The 16,322-nt window shown below is 40.4% G+C and overlaps 1 protein-coding gene across 7 annotated transcripts in view; it reads right to left on the reverse strand.

Annotated features, from left to right (window-relative positions):
* LOC131356028 (zinc finger protein 521) overlaps nucleotides 1-16,322 on the reverse strand; it is a 134,686-nt gene that overhangs the window by 69,379 nt on the left and 48,985 nt on the right. For 5 of the 7 annotated variants that reach the window (XM_058394759.1, XM_058394758.1, XM_058394757.1 and 2 more), the window contains 2 exons: nucleotides 2,410-5,885; nucleotides 2,062-2,146 (listed from right to left, as the gene is read on the reverse strand). In XM_058394759.1, the coding sequence (XP_058250742.1) occupies nucleotides 2,062-2,146; nucleotides 2,410-5,885 (3,561 nt within the window). The remainder of the gene's footprint in view (nucleotides 1-2,061; nucleotides 2,147-2,409; nucleotides 5,886-16,322) is intronic. The other 2 variants (XM_058394760.1, XM_058394761.1) reach the window with 1 other exon arrangement.

Raw genomic sequence — 16,322 nt, forward strand, 5'->3', positions numbered from 1 at the left:
CCACCCTCACACCCCCCGCACCACCCTCAAAAAGCTCAACCAACCTTCTACCATCACCCACCAGAACTGTCAAAGGAAGTCTGTAGTGGACACCTGAGTATGGACTGTGCTTCAGGTCCATGCCAGTTGAAATGTTTACAGTATGATTTGACTGATTTTCTTTTATTAATATTCATTGTATGATAATGTATGATGGTCATTAAGGCTGCAGTTTTAAGATGTTTGCATCTCCACATTTGATATACAGAGTATCTTGTGACAACAACATGTTGTGGCCCTAATGTGAAGTTGTGGTTACAAATTATATACCTTGAACTTAATATGTTGTGGAATATCATACTTAATAATAATAGCACTTAAAAATGAATATCCAGGAAATTATTTAGCAGGAACATGCATAAAAGTCTACGTGCTTGGAGAATATCCTTAAGGTGACACCACCAGAGAGTCCCTATGAATCATTTCAACACTGAAGTATCATTTCATTGATTCTCTCTGCTCTTTAGTTTCTCTAGCTTTAATTTGGATTTTTTCTTTGTTTCTCTCTTATTTCAATGTAAAATTAAAAAGTTACACAGTCCATGGCCATGAAATACGACTTGTTTCAAACAGACAATGGCTTATTGGACCTTATTAAACCACCATGTCACCTCTGCAGCTCTTTCCAAATCCAAATAGTTATTAAATGGACACACATAGATTTAGTGTTCTTTACTTACCATGTAACTCTGCCATTCACACTGAATCAAACAATACATTTCACAGGTTTGAATGCCTTAGAAACTAAATTATTCTCCATATCCTTAAACATTCCCAAAATCTACCTTAGGCATTGCAGTGTAATGAAAGATCCAACAAAGAAGCCAAAAAATAAATTCATGAAGAATAGAAATTTGCTCATCTGTAACCAGAGGACTTAAGGAATAGAATGTCAGCATAGAAAAATGTCTCAGATATTCAAACTGAATACTAATAAAGCACGCTGTCGGTGTGGGTGAGTGTGAATATTTAGAGCCGAGAAACTCATTAATACATGTACTATATCATTCACAGACTTATGCAATATTAATAATGTAAATAAATAAATCAGCACCATGAAGCAGTAATGTGTTTGAAAATGACTGTGTACTGCCTGGGAAAAAGGCATGCCGGTCAATAAGTCTCTGTTTTCAGGTTTAAAATATATTCATGTTGCTAATGCTCAACACACAATATAGCAGTGTTTGTTCAGTTTGTGAACACTGTGGTACAGGATTATAGCAATAGATTTATAAAAAAGTAAACATGTAGCTCATAATGCAACACACTTTACACAAACCTGATTTTCACTCAGGTGGTGTGTCCACCTTCCCTTGACCATTTTTCACCTCAACCTGATCTCCTTGATATAGTTTTACAAACAACTTTCTGAGCCAAGAAAACAGACTACCATAACAAAATCTTTTTGTTTTCCAGTAAAACCAAAAGCCAGTAACTCAGTTACCACTAAACAACCTTGAACAAAGCCAATGTAAAGTTTCTAGACCATAAAAATTGTAAATGTTTTCCAAATATTGTAAAAAATTACAGTAGAGTGTCTTCTACTATGCCTATACTCTAATCCTCCAGTTAAACTAATGACGATGATTTCCATATGTTAACAAATGTCTCATAGTCTCATCTCACCCAGAAACAAGTTTTTATCCTAACAATTTTTAAAAACTAACTTCCAGTGTTGTTTAAAGAGTTAATTCATAAAAGCATATGTAAAATTTATGCTGCCCTGCGACTGCACCTAGTCTACTTTATCCATGACCCTGAAGTGGTTACTGAAGATGAATAAATAAAGATGTTCCATTACATCAACATGTAAGATAATATGGTGTAGATGCAGATGTGCAGTTTTTAGCTCTTGATATCTTCAGTAAGGATGCTGACTATACGCCAGATTTGCAGTTATACAATGTGCATTTTTTTTCCAACAAATCACCAAACTGCTGTTAGAAATCTGAGGTGAAAAATGTGCATTTGAAATAAATGTGCGTAAAATGTACAATTCTAAGATGATGGTATCAAACTTACCAAGCATGTGATTTGCCACATGAACCTGAATGTCCCATTCACTATGGAAGACCATCTGACACTTAATGCACTGGTATGTCTTCTTCTATAACAAACAAACAAACAAAAAAGACAAAGGCAGAGTAGAATGTAGTGTAGTAATAGAGTAGAATGTACAGTGGAACTAGAGTTGAAACTTAAATGATATGATGTTAAACCAAGGATTCATCTCAAAACCATACACAGTTTTAGCTATTGGTCCATGGACCATGTGACACAAAGAAATAATAATAATGTACTAACTAATATACCAACTGATTGCACTAAATGGCACTGAGAGAAAAACATGTGTATGTAAATATGCCTTACCTCTTCATTTTGGGAAGGACTCACTCTTGGCATTGGGGATCCTTGAGGGGTCCTCACTTGACTGCCACTTCCCTCTCCTGACTGCTCTCTGTGTACTGTTTGAAGATGTGTCTGCAGCTCGACCTCTGATTCAAACTTCACATTGCAGCTGGAGCATCTGGTCTTGGCAACAGTGGATGATATTGATGAAGAGGATGATGTAGAATAGGTGGTCCCCTTTCTTTTTACACCACAGGGGCTCAGACTTTCCCCGTGGTTCCACCCAGCATTAGAGGGTGCTGGTGTTTGCCCCCCTGGTTGCTGCTGCTTTCCACCATTTATGGTTGGACTGGAGCTTTTGCTCACACTTACACATGTGGCACAGAGACCATATGGTAGTCCATTAATATCAAGCTTTACCATGTCCTGCTTGGAACGGAACTCTTTAAGACATGAAGCACACTTGAAAAGCTTCTGACTCTGGTGATGCTGGTGGTGGGGAATAGTGGCTCGTCCACTAGGGTGATTGGCAGACATGGCTCCTGTCTTCTGCATGTGGAAGGTGCCATGGATCTTCAGCTCCAAGGTTGAAGTAACGGTCTGCATGCAGACCACACAGCGAAAACCAGTCAGAGAGTTGCGCAAATCTGGATGCATTTGACAGTGCTCCAGGAAGTCTTCCTCACTGTGTAATGGTAACTTGCAAATTCGACAGCTGCCTGTGTCCAAGCTCTTACTGTGGGTAACCTTATGCTCTGTCAAAGTAAGCAGAGAGGGGAAGCGTTCTCCACAAATGGGACACATATAATGCTTTACAGGTCCCAGGTGAGTTTGCATATGTTCCCGGAGCCCTGCTTCAGAGAAGAATGTTCTAGAGCAAACATTGCATTTGTGGCTCCCCTTGATTATTTCTGCCTTCTTCTTGTGCATCGCAGTCTCTCCCGGTCGAATATTGTGATCCCGGAGCTGGTGATTGGTCAGGAGAGACTCCATAGTATAAGATGCCCCACAGATGTCACATGTATACATGACCTCTGAAGACTCAACATCCTCTTCACTTCCATCATGACTGTTGTGAGACTCTCCTGTACCAGGTGCTCCATGGCTGTTGGTGAGGATGCCCTGCAGTTCTGTATCATCTTTAGCAACTGAGTCACCACCAGCACTTGTAGAGCCATTTGTGCCACAGTTTTGGGCCTTTCCCTCAAACACACAATGCTTCTCACGTAAATGACGTTCCAGCAAGATGATAGCATGGAATGCCTTGTTGCAGAAGCGGCAGTTATATTTCTTGCTATGTGTGGTAATGTGGCACTGCAGCTCAACTTCTGTGCCAAATGACTCACCGCAAAAGATGCAGCGGTGAACCCGGCCCTGGTTCTCCAAATGACTGTGCTTGACATGCAGTTGAAGGTCAGTCTCATGACGGAAATCCCAGTTGCAAGATGTACAGCGGTAGACTTTCTTTTCATTGCTGTGTTTAACTGCTAGATGAAGCTGAGTTGAGACTTTAGAGTCAAATACCTCTTGGCAAAGAGTGCAGCGAAAAAACACAAAGGTGTGCATATCAAGAAGGTGCTTCTGCAGATCATCTACTGAGGTGAACTGCTTGTCACAACTTTCACATATGTAGTATGTGGACGTGACAGTAAAGTGGACAGTCACATGCTTCAACAGTGCTTCCTGGCTGGGAAAGTCTTTGTTGCATTGTGGACAGGTGAGCTGCGGTAGCATACCATCAAGGTGAGTCTTCAGGTGTGTCTGGAAAAGATCAAGACTTGTGTACTTTGCACCACACTGGTTACAGATGAATTCACTTGCTGAGCGGGATGAAGTGCTGCCATGTTTAAGAAGTGTAGCTTGATCTACAGATATGGAAGATGAAGGACTAAGGGCTCTATGGGTTCTTCTTCCATTATTGATATAATTCAATGCCAGGGGGATGTTCTTGTGGTTTTCTTTGATGTGCTTGTTCAGCTTCAAGACACTGTTAAAGATGGGAGAGTTGGTACAATAAGAGCAGGAATACACCTCCACAATGGGATCTTTAGGAGTGACTGCAAGTGGAGAGTCAAATCGCAAGCTTCCTGAATCACAGTGGGTCTGTCGAACATGTTCTTCTAGTGTAGCCTCAGTCAGAAATCCCATGAAGCACTGGGGGCAAAAAAAGGCATTGCTCTCCTTGGCTACTGGGCTAGGAAATCCATGCGAGCAACGGATGTGTTCCTGCAAGGCATTGAGATCTCCAAGCATCTCTGGACAAAAGTTACACTGTAACAAGGCATCAGACAAGCTAGCAAGTATGGTGGATGGATCTTCAGCATTGTGGACTTGTTTCAGATGTTCGTTTAGGTTGACCAGAGATGGAAGGATCTCTAAACAGAACTGGCAAGTATGGGCCTGCTCAGGTTTATCTACATGCATTGTCTTTAGGTGAATCTGAAGGACAGCAAGACTGGAGAATACTTGTTTGTTGCAGTAAATGCAACTGTAGGCTACTTTAGGCTGTTTAGCAGGTCGTCCACAAATATCATTTGTGTGCTGAGCAGCACGCTTTCTTCTTCCACGAGTCTTGGGCACAGTAGGAGCAGTGTCTACCATGGTTGAACTATCGACAGAAAGGTTTGAGTCTGGAGTGGTGCTTGAAACGGATGTGTATCCTACAGTCAACAAAGAAGGACTGTTGCTGTGGTTGCTGGACTCTGGGAGTTGGTGAATGTCCATGTGTGCATACAACTCCTCCACAGTGGGAAAGTGCTCAGAGCATACAGTGCATATATGGCCCTTTTGGTCTCGACTATGCGCCTGGTCAATATGGCTAAGTAAAGTACCCTCATCACTAAATGGCTCATGGCAGTAGATGCACTGCAGACCAGGCCCTACACTCCCTTCTTCTGGGGGTGAACACTCAGGGTGGCACTCTGCAATGTGCTTCTGGAGCTCCTCGGGCATGTCAAAGCCCTCTTCACAGCGGCTACACTTGCGTGCTTCCTTTAACTTCCACTCATCTGCTCCAGAGATCGCTGTACTCTGACCTTCCTTCCCTCGTTCATGCACCTGCATGTGTCCAAGGAGGGAGCTGGAGGACAGGAACCCTCTGCGACACACAGGGCATTTATGAGGCTTGTTTGTGGCGTGCGTCTTCATGTGGATCTTAAGGTGGTCACTGCGTGAGAAAGCAGAGTTGCACTCGCTGCAGTGGTACTTCTTGTCACCAGTGTGGAGCTTGATATGCCGGTCACGGCTACGCTTGTGCTTGAATAGGCGACTGCAGAAGGTACAGCTAAAAGGGAGCTTGTCACTATGGCTCTGCTCGTGGCGCTTAAGGAAGCTCAGACGACTGAATGATTTGTCACAAAACTGGCATGGGTAGGGCAAGCCAGGGCCCCCTTCATCTTCACCAAAATCGTAATCGTGGACTGGAGACGTTTGGTCTTTACTAGATGGTGAAGAAGCAGGCCAGGAACAGGATGGGTCATCTTCTAAATCAGCCCCATCTGCAAATAAATAAAAATAAATAAATAAATACTTTGCAACTGCATACAAATATACAGAAAATACAAGGTTATTCATTACATATAAAGTATCATTTTGCATTCTTTATGCTTTGATCATAATGACACATACACCAAACACATATGTACAGCATTAGAGAGAGAGAGAGAGAGAGAGAGAGAGAGAGAGAGAGATGTGGTGTGCTATTCAATTATAATGACAAAAAAGATTTCCATAAAAGAAAAAGGGAGAAATTAACCTTGTATGTGGCCACCTAATGGCAATACCCACTGAGACAGAAAAAGCCATTTTTGACATTTGAATCCAGCAGCTATCTGTGGGGCATGTGTTTGTTTAGAGGGACACCAGACATTAGATGAATTAATACTTAACAATAGCCTACACTGTTACAAAAAATGACCACAAGGACCCTCAGTCCATTTCAAAACCTTCATTTGTGTCTCATTTATATTACCATTTACCAAGAATAGCATGAACAGCATGATAGCTAAATGATTTAGGGGTAAAAAAAAAAAAATGAAAGAAACCTGTTGGTGATCTGGCAGATCCTGTGACTGCTTATGACAGCAGATAATGAGGTCTGACCTACACTGGTACCAAAATGACTGCTATTTTATTTCATATAACAGTGCATAACTATTCACAATATTTTTTTTTAGTTTCTGATTAATTATGTGCACACCCACTATACTTTGTTTGAAAGGCGATGTGCTTATCTAGAAGTGTAGTCCTTGTGACTAGTTATAAAAAAAAAAAAAGCCAAGAGCTGATCTGGGAAAAACAAAGGGAAATGGACAAGATTTATGAGACATCTGCAGGAAAGTGTAAAACACCTCTTTGGATGTAGCCTGCTCTCCATCCTTGGACTGGCTTCTCCAGCTACTTCGATTGTTTTTCTTTTGAACACAGCCCTCTGCCTTCTGTCACGATAACATGCCCTTGTTGATCGCTTAACCCACTGTACCCAAATCTTCAGGAAACAGATGAGGTCACATATTGACCTCCTGTTCCTCAAACTGCTGAAAGAGGCACATTGATGGGCTAGCCTTGCAGTGTCCTCTTGCTGGAAATCTCCCACCCTGGGCAACATGCCAACTTAAAAAAAAAAAAAATACTACATCTACTTTTTCTACTATGCCTCAGTTTATAGAGTTGACTAATTCTGAAAGGCAGTTTAATTATCACCTCCATATCGTCTTCGCTATTAATAACTAAATTACAGCCGACATAATTTAACCACATACTTCACCCGTGTACATAAGAACAACGTATTCATTACGTCTATGTTTTCTGTTTAAATGTTCATCAGCTGTTGAAACCTTCCAGCTGTTTCTGTATCATATACAGTATAATTATAATGTTCTACTATATAATTAGCTTTATATAAATATATTGTTTAACGAGAGGCACTGGAGGGCACTTGTGAAAAGGAAGCCATGTTAATTCTGTTCTTCTCCCTTTGGCTATCCTGCTGGCCAGTCAGAAAGTGCACCCGCCCCCAGACTAGTGTGTGAACACCAACCGGAGAGTACAGAGAGCCTCTAGAGAGCCAAAAGGATAAGAGCGAAGCTTGTTTTCCTCTCTCTCTGCTCTCTCCCTCGCTGTCTTGGTGTTTTTCCCCTCCCTTCACCATGACGAGAAATATCCAGACCCAGGACAGCCTGAGTAAATATAAGAGAGGGCTCTCTTTTCCACATACAAACACAGACACACACACACACACACCAATGCACACCAGTACACACATATCCCAGCTCACGACAGTGGTCTGTGTGAGCCAGCCAAAGGGGATGCTGCACACTGCAAACCTCCACCCCGCAGCTGAAGGTCTGGCTTTGTTGGACTGCCAAAGCCTTCCTGAACATCCCCTGGCTAGCAGCCTGTCTCAGCCTTAGAGGAAGACCTCCATCTTAGGGCCTGATGCTGCTTCATGATGCAAGTTTCCCCCTCCTTCTTCCCTTTTCCCTCCTTTGCATTTTAATTTTTTTTTTTTTTGGCACTCGGTGCAGTCTAGCTCTCTGAGCAAAACAACACATTTGTAATGTTCAGCACAAGGACAGCTGGATACCCGTTTGACATCTGTTTCAGCATATTTATTGGTAGGAGAGCGTTTGGGAGGAGACCAAATAGGTGTATAACAATCTCACATGCTCAGCTGGTAACAACAACCATGTCATTTCTCCTGGTTTGGTCAGATTACAAGATAACAAAGAGAATCGGATCACAGGTTGGCTGCTTAGTATGCTGAGAATCTCAGCCTTTTAACACATCACCAACTTCAAACACTTCGGCACACTCTATCAAACAAACACACATACACAAGCAAACATTTTCTATATTTCAGTCTGGATTCATGTATATACTGCATTTGTGCTTGATCAATAATGGCTTTCCCATTAGAATATAGTATACAATTAATTACTGTTTTGGTCTGAAGATAGAATCGGATCCTTCTTGGATATTGCAAACTATAACTATGATCATCATTTAAGTGATGGAAAAATAACAAAGAACTGTTCATGTGGCTGCTCTGACTGAGAAATCTGTTTTGATTAAAGCCATATTACCAAGACGTTGTTCCCATTGTTAACTGTTTTCTGGTTTACAATGAGTTGAAACTTGAGTATCACTTAAGTCTGCATCATAAGACTGGCCATGTCATATCCATGTTTGAAGCATGAGGTCTTGATTTGCCATGAAAATTTATGTCTAGTTGGATACCAGGGCCATGATCGTTGCAATGGTTGGTGTCTTGACAGCTTTATACTTGAACCCTGTCACATTAGACTGACATAACTATGTCATAAACATGTCATATAAAAGGTTGTTGATTTGTCGTGCCAATTTATGTCCTGTTCTAGAATACAGTCATGTTAGAATTACCAGTAAATACAATGAGTGCCATAATGATTGATACCATAATTATTTGGATAAACACTAAAGCCAGTTTTGTTCAAAATCTAGGGGAAAGATTGTTATTGTGGTAAAGATTCAAGCAAAAAAGAAATGATAGAGAAATGGAAAAAAAAAGCACCAGGAGAACAGGGTGTTGCTGTGGGCTGTGAGGGAGCTAATGAGCGTTGCTGTTTGCTAATTGCTGCACTCTTCAGCTAAAAACTCCTCTAACTCCTGCTCTGTGATTGCAACTGGAGGAATGTGAAAGAACAGGTGAGAGAATCACATTCAGTGCACCTGTCTGCTGTGAAAAATGGCACCTTAACTGGCAGTGTGTAGTTTTGTGTGTGTGTGTGTGTGTGTGTATGTGGTGTGTATGGGGGGTTGAGGAGATTCATTACTTCTCTCATTACTGCAGTTTACTATAAAAGTGTAAGTCTGCGGCATTAAGCACTAACAGTTTCTGAAGTGTTGCCAACAGGCTCACAACTGGTTTAACAAGGTGACACTAGGTGATGTTCTGACACCCTGAAAGTAGTTAGCTAGGCTTCAAAGGCTTGAACTAAATCATTTTATCAGCAGACATAAAATCATGATTCTAATGCTTCTCACCAAGAGGTGTATGACAACCTGAACTGATCCACAGAATGTTTCAACTACAAGATTTTCTGTTTTAAATGGTAACACCCTGTTTGTGTACTATAGCAGATCACTCTGAAATGGAGTGCAGATGTGCAACAGATACTGCAGGTCTTCACGTGATTAAAGACTGGTTAGTCTTTAGTATAAGATTAGAAATCCTTATTGAAGGAGAGTCCTTGGGTTGCCAGCTAAGATTGGAAACCCCCATGGATGGGAATCTCATTATCTGCCAAGAAAGTTGGAGCTGAGCTGCCACCAATGGCTGAAAACCCTTTTAAATGGGAGTCCAAGGGTTGATACAAAAAGGCTAAAAAGCCTTATGGAACAGGAATCCACAACAAGTACCTAAGGTTGGAGAAGACCTACAGGGAACCACCTAAGGTTGGGGAATCCCTACAGAAGCCAAGTCCACAAGCCATCACCTAAGGTTGGGAACACCAAGTCCACAGGCTGCTACTAAGAGTGGATAGCCTCATGAAAAGTTAAGTATTTGTTTGTCACATATAGCAAAATTCTTTCTTCGCATATCCCATTCTTGGAGGTTGGGGTCAGAGCTCAGGGTCAGCACCCCAGGAGTAGGGGGTGGGGGGCCTTGCTCAAGGGCCCAATGGTAGCAGCTTGGCACTCTTCCAATCCAGAACCCAGAGCCTTAAACATTTGAGCTACCACCACCCTTATAGAGCCCACAGGCTGCTCTATAAGGATGGAAGAGATATCCATGGACCACCAGTAAAGGTTAAAAAGCACTACAAAAAGGGGACCACTGGCTACAAGTCTGGAAAACTCAACAGAATGGAGTTCCATAGGGGCTACCTAAGGTTGGAAAGCCTTATAAAATAATAGTCCAAATGCCACCACATAAGGATAGAAAGCTCTAGAGAAGGGTGGACCATGGAGCACCACCTAAATCCTATAAAAAAAAGTGCACAGGCTACCCCCTGAGACTGGAAAGCCCTATGGAAAAGTCAATAAGCTTATCTACACAGCTCAGTCACTAGTAATGTGTACAGAACATAATTCTGCAGCCAATAAAGCAAACATGGTCAAGTAGAATTTGTTGACAGATAATGTTGTATATTTTCACTACAAGAATGCTGTAAGTCTATTTATATTTTACAAGTACAAACTTTTACAATGCGGGATTCTGTTAGAATCTAGGAAAGTTTGTAGTAATGGGTCATATTTCAATTAGGACTAATCAGATATTTGTGCTAACATACAAATTTGTGCTTTTACAATCATTTAACAAAATAAAAATAAAATAAATAGCCTTTATTTGTCACATATACATTACAGCACAGTGAAACACTCCTCGGAGGTTGGGGTCATAACTCAAGGTCAGCCATGATACAGTGCCCCTGGAGCAGAGAGGGTTAAGGGCCTTGCTCAAGGGCCCAACAGTGGCAACTTGGCAGTGCTGGGGCTTGAATCCCCGATCTTCCGGGCAACAACCCAGAGCCTTAATCACTTGAGCCACCACTTGAGTTTTCTTGCTTACTTAATCAACAAGCTTTAGTTTCTCATTAAATTGGTCTTATCATTATTATTATTATTATCATTATTATTATTATTATTATTATTATTATTATTATTATTATTATTATTATTATTTTACATACTACATAGTGGCAACTAATTAGTTTGCAGACATAATGTACATTTCTTTTTATTCCATTATGTACATTTTATAATAGTAAAAATGTTAGGAAGTGCAAATGTACTGGATAAATGAGAAACAGTACAATTTAGGCATGTGTTTTTTTTGTTCTAAAATGATCTGAAAACTGTATTTGACATTATTCACTGTAATGTCACAGAAAGAGAGTTTCCGGGTATTCGTATATGATTGTGTGCTTTTCTGTTTATTCATTAACTTCAAAAACACTGTCAACTTGTCTGACTTTGACCTTGCTTCATACTGTGAGAAGGAAAGGAAGAAGGAAAACGTCTTCACAGAAGCAGAAATAAAATGTTGAATATCCCCCTGGAGGCTGCTGATGTGTCACCACAAAGCTACTCCTATTCCAAAGCCCAGATCCAACACAGAGAATTGAAGAGTCTGAGCAGCAGTATTACATGCAATGCTGTACTTGACACAATCTCTTATCACTAACTGGACAAACAGAGAGAGTAGAATGCATCACCTTTTTTAATGCATTGTGATGTCAGATCAGTGGAGTGTATAGAGTGCCAGGATTTTTGAAGCTAGGACATCAGAAGTGGCCAAAAGGCTGTGAAGAAAAATGCTGTGATAATTTTATCATCTCTTAATGTTTTTTCTTCAAGATTGATAGTTTAATATGATTTCTGTCCAAACTGCATGGTAAGCACACATCGCTTTTCGAAAGATTAATTGTAAAAAAAAAAAAGAGAAAAAATCGAAGAATTAATTGTACAAGAAATGGAGAAGAAAGCGTAATGGAAAAGCAATGAAAGACAAAATGGGGGTTTCACTCTAGAAGGGTTTTTTTTTTTTTGTCTGTTTATCTTTCGTTTTATTATTGAATTATATTAATTCTAGTTCTGCTTTTTTTTCTTATTCTTTTTTTTTGGAAATGCAATTGCCAGGAAAAAACGAACGATTTTTTTTTCTTTATCAAAACACAGCAAGCACATTTTCTTATCTTCCTCTTCCTACTCCTCTATTTCCATCTATCCATCTATCTATTTCTGGCTCTAGGTAAACACAATATGGTTCTTTACACATTACTGAGAAATGTCAGTCCCAGCAATCGATCAGTTTAATCTGCCTTATCACTCAGGAAGGGGAAAGAGTGTGTAACCGTGTCTTTGTGTATGCATGCCACCATGACAGGCTTCAGGAGCGCCATGGCAACAGTAAACAACCTCTGATGGCACATGTCCAAACACACACACACACAGGCTTTTTTTGAAGGAGCACTCTCTTTATGGCCGTTTGCTCAATTTCTGTCTCATCAACTACTTTTGTCCACATTTAATAGTGTCCCAGTCTGGACACAGGCACTTGGTCAATGTCTTGTGCAAAGCGCCGCTGGCTGCCCGGGAAAGTGAAGAAAAATGACAGAACAGTGTGGAAAAACTAGGGCAGTCACTCATCCTCTAACCCCAACCCGGCTTTTTTCCAGCAGAGGCAGACCTGGGGAACATCCACCTGGGCAGGATGAAGAATTCCTGCTCTTGTCCAGCTTCGGCCCAAGACAATATCATGAAGGAGATGTGAATTCTGGAGCAGCAATACAGATCATAAAACAAGTCCTGGTTTAACTGTGAGAGGTGAATATTGCCTTCTTTTCGAAACGTCAGCACTGCTCTATGATTCATAAGGTCCTTTTCTAATAAAAATGAGTACCAGTATTCAGAATTTATCCAGAATATAAAAGACAATTGTACTTATTACTTAGATCTCTTTTTAATCAGATTTTAATACTAACTTAAGTGTAAGTCTGTTTTTTAGATGTTCAGCTAAAATGTTTTGACCACCCAAAAAGTAAAACTAGCTTTTTCATTTTTTTTCATTTGTTCTATACAAGTAAACAAAATCTTGGTGAAATATTATAAATTGTCTGTATAATCATGGGCAAATAAATGACATTTACAACAATAATAATTTTCCAAAATAAATAAATAAATAGAACCATATAATTCATAGGATATCGTTTGTAACATGTTTTTCATTACTTCACTGTTGGCTCTCAATTCTGAAGGGGTTTTTGTTCATTTTCTATAACGGCGATGGTTCCAGCTGCACTTGATCACATTTATGTACTCTCTCATGCATGTCTACCAGCTTCCACACTTCCACAGACACTTGTATGGCACATGCTCCACATCAACTTTTTAAAATCGTGTGTAATTGTTGATGTCCCAAACCTTAACATTAATGGAAGGAGTCTCCGGTGCCAGAACTTTGTAAGAGTCAGAGATAAAGCTGTAACGTTTGAGACAGAAGCCTTTGCATTTTATGGTTTCTTGGTACTTCAGAAACAGAAAAAGAGAGACGCTGGTCTCATCATCACTTATTGTGTGACTCATTTCACTCATTTGACACCACACCACTGTCCCTGATTATTTTTCTACACTAGGACGCCCACAAATGTTGTATTCCTTACCAAAAATACCCAATAAACCTCAATCATTAGTCTTATTTATAGAAATATCCTCATGCAAGCATGCACATCTGTAATTTCCTCCAGGTGTGTGTACAGTGACTAAAATCCCCCTTTGATTCAATTTCTGCTTCATATTCACAAAGAACAGTATTTTTTTTTTTACTTTCATGTCCAGATGGTCTTAATTCAATCTCTGTAATTGTGACTTTGTTTATTTAAAAAAAAAATTGTGATTCATGTTCTTCAGAAAAACCCAAACCAAGCATATAAAGTTTCATGCTGGAAAAAAAAATATATTTTTAGTGTTCCACTTTTAGTCATAAGTATAAGTGGGTCATTTTGGGCCGAACAGAGGAAACAGAAAATGAGGGTTAACATGTATAGACCAACCTGGCCAGTGTGATCACTAACACATCGCATCACATAATAGGAACAAATCACAAATTTCATTAAGTTTAAACTGTAGAGTTTGACACAGATTTACAGAATCTACAGCAATACACACATTATTTGAGGTACCGTACAAAGAAATAACAATGAAAAAAAAGTCCCTGGAGCCTCTTGTCCTTGGGCAGATCTCTCCTAAGGAAACTGAGGCAGAGGAAAAGCAGTTGACTAGGGTCAGGTAAGAGCAAGCAAACAGGAAGTGAGCTCCGCCTGAGACCTTGGCTGGGCCTCTGTCTCCTGTGGCTGGCCGGGGGGGAGGACAATCTGTCCCCCTCTGTCCCCCAGTGTGGTACGGCCCGCCAGCGTTTGCTTGCCCAGCGGGACCAACGTGAGGACGGACAGTTGGGACCTGAGGACAGCCTTGGCTCATCTACAACTGAGGCAAGGGAACCCGGACCAAAACAACAAAAACTCGAAAAGAAAACAACAAAAAACAGATGGACACACCAACGGTGGCTCAGTGAACAGTAGTAATACTTTATCTCCTTAACTCACACAGTTACAAAACACAGACAGGTGATAAATGAAAGGAAAACTCGACATGTCGCCTGATCGCATGACCATATTGTCATTCTTAGCCTCCTGAAGAAATGCTTCTATTTTCATTTCCAACTTTCCTGCCATATTTCCCATAGACCTAAATTTCATCTAGTAACTGCACTTATTGAAACACAGCTCATTGAGCGATACCTGTCACTGAAGTGATGCTTAATTCATTTTTCTTGAATCTGCTCATGAATGTGAATACATGGATAAATATTTGTATTTCATAATACATGTAATAGCATGCAGTGATCTACACTGGCTACCACTGTGCATTCAGAGATACATAACTGTTTATTCTCCTTTGACCTCTCTCATTAACAAGAAGTGTCCACACACAGAACTACTGCTCACTTCATTTCTTTTACATTCAATAGCAATTTGAACTGATTGACAGTTCCAACAGCAGTGTATTGCAGTTAATTAAAAATAAAAATTAAAAAAAGATAAAACAATTCTGCAATGGACATGCACCCCATCTGGAGCATATCCCTGCCTAACACCAAGTGATTCTGGGTAATGTAATGATTGTGATACACACAATCATCCTGATCAGAATAAAGCAATTACTGAATGAAATTTTGTTATTTTTTTGAGTTTCTGCACCTAAAATAACTCTCACGTTGTTCCTGGTTTGCAACATCAGTCAACATTCCAATTTAAAAAGGTGAAAGAAGCCTTCGTTCTTCTCTAACACAAGGTCAAACCGCAGATTAAAATGTTGAACAGAGCGTAACAGCACCTGATTAGACGTTTCAGGAAAACTGGGATCTCTGCCTTTGGCAGGATTAAATATTTATAGGCTGACTTAAGACTTCACCAAACTGCAGACATGCTGTAGATGTGTAGCACCAGGAGGGATGAAGCAATATGGCTATACGGAGTGCAGCAGTCGGGCATAGGCAACAGACAGAAGGAATTAGAATTCACTGAAGGAGGGTGACCCCTCACCCCACAGCTGATTAAAACTCTCTCGCCCCGGGTTTGATTTCTCGTCAATCGCATCCCGGCTTGTCACCGTGAGAACTGCGGCAGACAGTCCGAATGCGAGGGCAAGAGCAAAACAAGCATCATCAAGGGAAGAGCCGGGGAAGAGAAGCAGAATAAAAAAAAAGAAAGAAAAGCTTAAAAAAAACCCACATTTGTCAGCCCAAGCAAGACCATGTCTTTTCACGCATTCCTGTCTTAAATGTCAAGATTTCCACCCCCGAGCGAGAGGAAGCGCTGACACTTTGCCAAGGTTGAACAAAAACTGCATTCATTAATAATTAGCCTTGACCAGGAGCAAAGTAAACTCAAGTTCTCCTTGACAACAGCACAACACCTCCCTTTTTTTCTTCCTCAATAAAGAATAAACTACATACTGTCCATTCTCCACACCACCTCTTTTCTCTCTTCTTATACTTACCCCCACCCACGAACACTTAAACAGCTTTCAATCTGGACTAGATCCGGATCTACGCGTGTAACCATCAGGAATCATTTAGCAATAACTGCATTAACATAAGAGTTATGATCGCGTCATCATCTTTCATACCAGATGATTTTTGTGTGATTCGAAGCTGTGTTGTTTAGTGTCCTTGAGTTTGGGATATGAATATGTTATTTGTATAACAAATAATGAGCTCTAAACAGAAACAAATACAGATTTGAATAAAATGTGTACTATTCTTAATTTTTATTTCTATCATCTGTGGTCTGGACCTAATCACTCCCTTACTAAACTCCAAAATCAGGCCATTTCTTAGGTCATTATTTCGAGTGTATTTCTATGGAAACTCACCTTATAAAGCTCCACTC

The sequence above is a fragment of the Hemibagrus wyckioides genome, linkage group LG07, assembly GCF_019097595.1.
Source record: "Hemibagrus wyckioides isolate EC202008001 linkage group LG07, SWU_Hwy_1.0, whole genome shotgun sequence".
Taxonomy (NCBI): domain Eukaryota; kingdom Metazoa; phylum Chordata; class Actinopteri; order Siluriformes; family Bagridae; genus Hemibagrus; species Hemibagrus wyckioides.